Source organism: Branchiostoma belcheri, unplaced genomic scaffold (genome assembly GCF_001625305.1).
Source record: "Branchiostoma belcheri isolate BF01 breed outbred unplaced genomic scaffold, Haploidv18h27 scaffold39, whole genome shotgun sequence".
NCBI lineage: Eukaryota > Metazoa > Chordata > Leptocardii > Amphioxiformes > Branchiostomatidae > Branchiostoma > Branchiostoma belcheri.
In genome coordinates this window covers 2,377,456-2,381,938 of record NW_017804009.1, presented here as the reverse complement: position 1 = coordinate 2,381,938, position 4,483 = coordinate 2,377,456, and the positions used below count along the sequence as shown (strand labels likewise).

The 4,483-nt window shown below is 42.9% G+C and overlaps 1 protein-coding gene across 1 annotated transcript in view; it reads right to left on the bottom strand.

The window, feature by feature from the left end:
* LOC109476721 (metabotropic glutamate receptor 6-like) overlaps window positions 1-2,720 on the bottom strand; it is a 78,508-nt gene extending 75,788 nt beyond the window's left edge. Inside the window, exon 1 of the mRNA XM_019777725.1 lies at window positions 2,089-2,720. Coding sequence (XP_019633284.1) covers window positions 2,089-2,589 — 501 coding nt within the window. The 5' untranslated portion in view covers window positions 2,590-2,720. The remainder of the gene's footprint in view (window positions 1-2,088) is intronic.
* Between the last annotated feature and the right edge of the window lie 1,763 nt (window positions 2,721-4,483).

Sequence of the window (4,483 nt, the reverse complement as noted above, 5' to 3'; positions counted from 1 at the left end):
ACCCGTAAAATGTAGTTGCTGTGTCCTAAGGTATTTTAATTCTGCAGAAAGCAATGGCTTTTTTGTTTTCTTCATGTTTTTGTACGATCGCCCTCTTGCATTAATTCTGGAGTCTGCCGTCACCCGTAAAATGTACTTGCTGTGGCCTAAGGTCTTTTAATTCTGCAGAAAGCAATGAATTTATTTTGTTTTCTTCATGCTTTCGTATGATTTTATCGTGTAACTGGGGGTTTTTCAATGTATTAAAGCGTAGCTAAATCATAAGCTCATAATAAGTTTAAGATTCATTGAGCATCTGACAGCAACAATCAACGCCTCTAATGTAATTCATTATAAGGCTTATAATCTCCCCGCTTACTTTTCACATGATGTGTATATAAGTCCCTTATTCCCTTTATTCGCCTCTTACTAGAACTAATTTTGTCTTAATCCCACCTGAGGGGAAAGCTTTTTTTAATATTTACTTGACGAGCGCCATACATTAATACTGAAGATGATTATCCTTTAGCAGGTGGGATTTACTAATACTATAAAAAGACGGGTGTATACAGGCAGCAATTTTAGAAGAAAATAGTCCGACCTTTTTAGTAATTAGTGCACCTAGCCCCCGACGGGTTCATTCTTCTAATGGTTAATCACGTTCCGGGGATAGAAATAATCTAATTCCAGGACAATGATATTCCAGGAAACTACGGCACGGTTGCCTCAGATGCATCTATGTGTGCAGCTTGATCATATTTCCTTCTCTAGAAGCAGCCATATTACTGAGAACCATTGTTACATTGTTTCTTGTCAGCTTGGTTACATCGCAGACTGTCGCGTTGCTAGAAAATTCTATATTCTAATTCCAGGGCAATGATATTCCAGGAAATTACGGCACGGTTGCCTCATATTCATCTATGTGTGCAGCTTGATCATATTTCCTTCTCTAGAAGCAGCCATATTACTGAGAACCGTTGTTACATTGTTTCTTGTCGGTTTGGTTACATCGCAGACTGGTAAATTACACGCTAACTGTCCTTCGTGATTTAGCCACACACATTTGCCAAACCGCTACTGGTAAAGTTGTCGTCGTTTCTCATGATGATTACTGTGCCGTAAGCAGCTCAGGCAGCGCCCGGCACTACCAGCGTGAGCGTCATGGTAATAAGCGTTTGACAGGGCTCGAAATTCATTTTTGGAAAATAGTTGAACTGGTGCACCGAACCTAAAAAAATGGGTGCACAAAATATTTGGTTGAATTATTGAATTGAATTATTGTTATGATTATTGTTATGATCAAGGATTTGTAATGATTTGAATTATTCTGTAATGGATGGTTCAGTGTATGTATATATCGCTTGGATATACGAATAAAAAATGGTTGCACAATATAACATAGAATAAGTATGATGTCAGCAAACACTTATTATGTTTCCTTTCTAAAGAAAGTACTACTGTAACAACAATTAATTTTTTCTGACACATCGATGTTAGGAATATGCTGTATTATACTATACATTAAGCATCTTTATATTACGTAAACCTACGTAAATATTTTGGTGCACTGGTGCATCCACAGAAAAAAATTGGGTGCAAAGCTCTACACGCACCCATTACTAGTATTTCGAGCCCTGGTTTCGGAATCTGAAAGCTGTTAGTTAGACTGTTGCTCATATCTCACAGCGACATCAGGGCATCAAAACGCCAGGGGCAAAATGTTTGGACAACCATCTTGAAAGGTTGCCTTTTTTTTCTAGATGACTGACTAGTTTGATTTCGTCTTAGATTTGAATCTCTTGATTTAAATGTTCGTGTGTACGTAATGCTACGGTCACATTTCCACGCCGGGGCCCGGCCGGGCAGTTTGCGAGTGCGAAAAATATGATAAAAAGGACGCAAAAGTATCAAAACGTGATAGTAAGCATGATTTGTGCAATTTTTTCGTTCGTTCAAATAGTGTGGCCCAAGGGCTACTGGAGTGGAGATGGACACCACCCCTATGCTCTGCACAGAGTGGAACGGGACCTTTTTCAAACAGCCCGGCCGGGCCCCGGGATAGAACTGTGACTCCGGCATAAGTAAAGGGTTAACATAAGGTTAGCTCACCTGAAAGAGCCGGAGAATGTTGGCCACCATGATCGACACGGAGCTCGAAGCTGCACCGATGACACCCAGCAGAGGCTTCGGTTTGGGCAGCACGGCCGGCCGCCCGTCGTCACACTTCACGTCCCGACTGTCCAACCGCAGCAGGCTGCCGGCGAACTTCAGCGACTGCTCCAAAGCATGAGAGTAGTCCTCACACGTGTCCAAAATCTGGGCACCGATTTTGATGCCTTTTAGAATCTTGTCCGACTTATTGATCTCCTGTATAGCGTACAGCATGGCTTCCATACGCTGAATTCCTTTCCCCTTTTTCAGCACGGTACAGTCGCCGTCTTGGCCGGCGGTGTGGAGGGGAAACAGCCCGCCCATGTTGACGTCTCCAGGCACGATGGTCACCTTGTCTAACACGCCGTGGCACATCCCGAGTAACGTCCACACCACGATCAGCACCAGCCCGTAGAACATCCCGTTTGAAGACATCTCTCCCCGCTGGAGTGTTTTCATTTGAACCGCTTGCTTCTGCTTCTGCTGCCGGCTACGAGCGATTTATCACGAGTGTGACTGTACTGTACGCCGGTGACTGCACGCCCTCCGATTGCCGCGGATTCCTCCTTGAACTGATGCGCCGCTCGGACGTCGTCTCAATCCTGCAGGAGGGGGCGGAAGTCGATAGCAGGTCGTTAATAGATGTCAAGAGTTTTATGCTCAATGTAAAAACTCGGGCGAGATCGCCTACTCAATACAAAAGTAATTACAAATGCCGGGAAGGAGGTCTGAGAAACGTGAGTTAAACCGCGGCAGAGCGCGATGCATACAGCTTTGAGGAGTAGAGGAAAGAGGGCGGAGATCAAGAAAACCCGCGCGTGCGTTTTCCACCAACAGCAACTGCCTCAGCGATTTGTAACGTGATTTCTGCCCACACCAATAAACACTCAGGTCGTATACCCAACGTGCTGGGCCCTCTTTAACAGCGGCCATTCCACAGCTTCGATTTTTCTCTCCCTCAGAGCATCTCGGTCTCATGGGCACATTTTGTTAAATATTATCTGCACGGCATTCCTCATTTTTACGCGCTCGTATCCGCATGCCGGTCACGTTTTCCATTGCCACTCGATATCCTCACACGAGGGTACATCCAGTTACTACCTGCATACTTCAAGACGATTTAAAGTATAACACAGCCACACTGCTTGTATTGGATATCCGTGTCTGTAAATAATCCCTAAACTACGCCAATGCACACTACCTAAACACTGCAGGAAATCTGGAAATAACTGATACGTGCTCTCTCTTTGTCTGAATGGATTCCAGGAACAATTTATTTTGCCATTCTGGTCTTGATAATGGCGTCGGGAGAATTAGTTCCAACGGAACTATCTCTTATCAGCCGCTAACGTGTAGAAACCCGGGGGTTTAATGGGAAATGTTGCTGCGCTTATGGACTACGTTATTTCAGGCAACAGGAACAATTAGTGTCCTATTGTTGTCGGGAATGTTCCATTCATACAAAACCCCACAGATGATAAATCAAGTTTGATATGCGTGGAATAAAGTTGCCCAGATGTACAGGAAACTTGTGATGAGGTCCTCTCTCAGAAATCCAACTGAAGGTTAAGCTCAAATCTTGATCAAGAGCTGTAACGACCTATCGGTCACACCTGGTACATAGATATGGACTGGCACAGATATTTATGTGGATCCGTCGGTAGTTTTTTTCTAAAACGTTAAAGGTTAAATGGAGGCCATGGTGTTTTGTTAAATACAAGGTCAAACACTCTTAAAGCTACATCATGTAACATTAGGACGATGCAAAAAGTAAATTTTCTGGTCATTTCAGGCAACATGAACAATTAGTGTCTCATGGTTGTCGGGAATGTTCCATTCATGTGAAATCCCACAGATGATAAATCAAGTTTGATACGCATGCAATAAAGTCGCCCAGGAAACTTGTGATGAGTTCCTTTCTCACAGATCCAAGGTTTAGTTAAAATCTCGATCCAGAGCTGTAACGACCTATCGGTCACACCTGGCACATGAATATGGACTGGCAGAGTTGTTTATGTGGCTCTGTCGTTTTTTTCTAGAACGTTAAAGGTTAAATGGAGGCCATGGCGTTTTGGTAAATACAAGGTCAAACACTCTTCAAGCTTAAAGATATTATGTAACATTAGGACGATGCAAAAAAGTAAATTCTCTTGTCATTTCGTTTCAAAGGAATTTGAATCAACCAAAATATGACGCCTTACGAGAGTGCTTAAAAGCTGGAAACACGGCTGTCAGACATTTTAACACCATACCATAAATGTCAGATAACAATATTAATTCAAAGATAATATGTCATTTTTTTGTCCAAAATGTTACATAATGATCCTTTAACATAGTAGCGTACGTAGTCAAG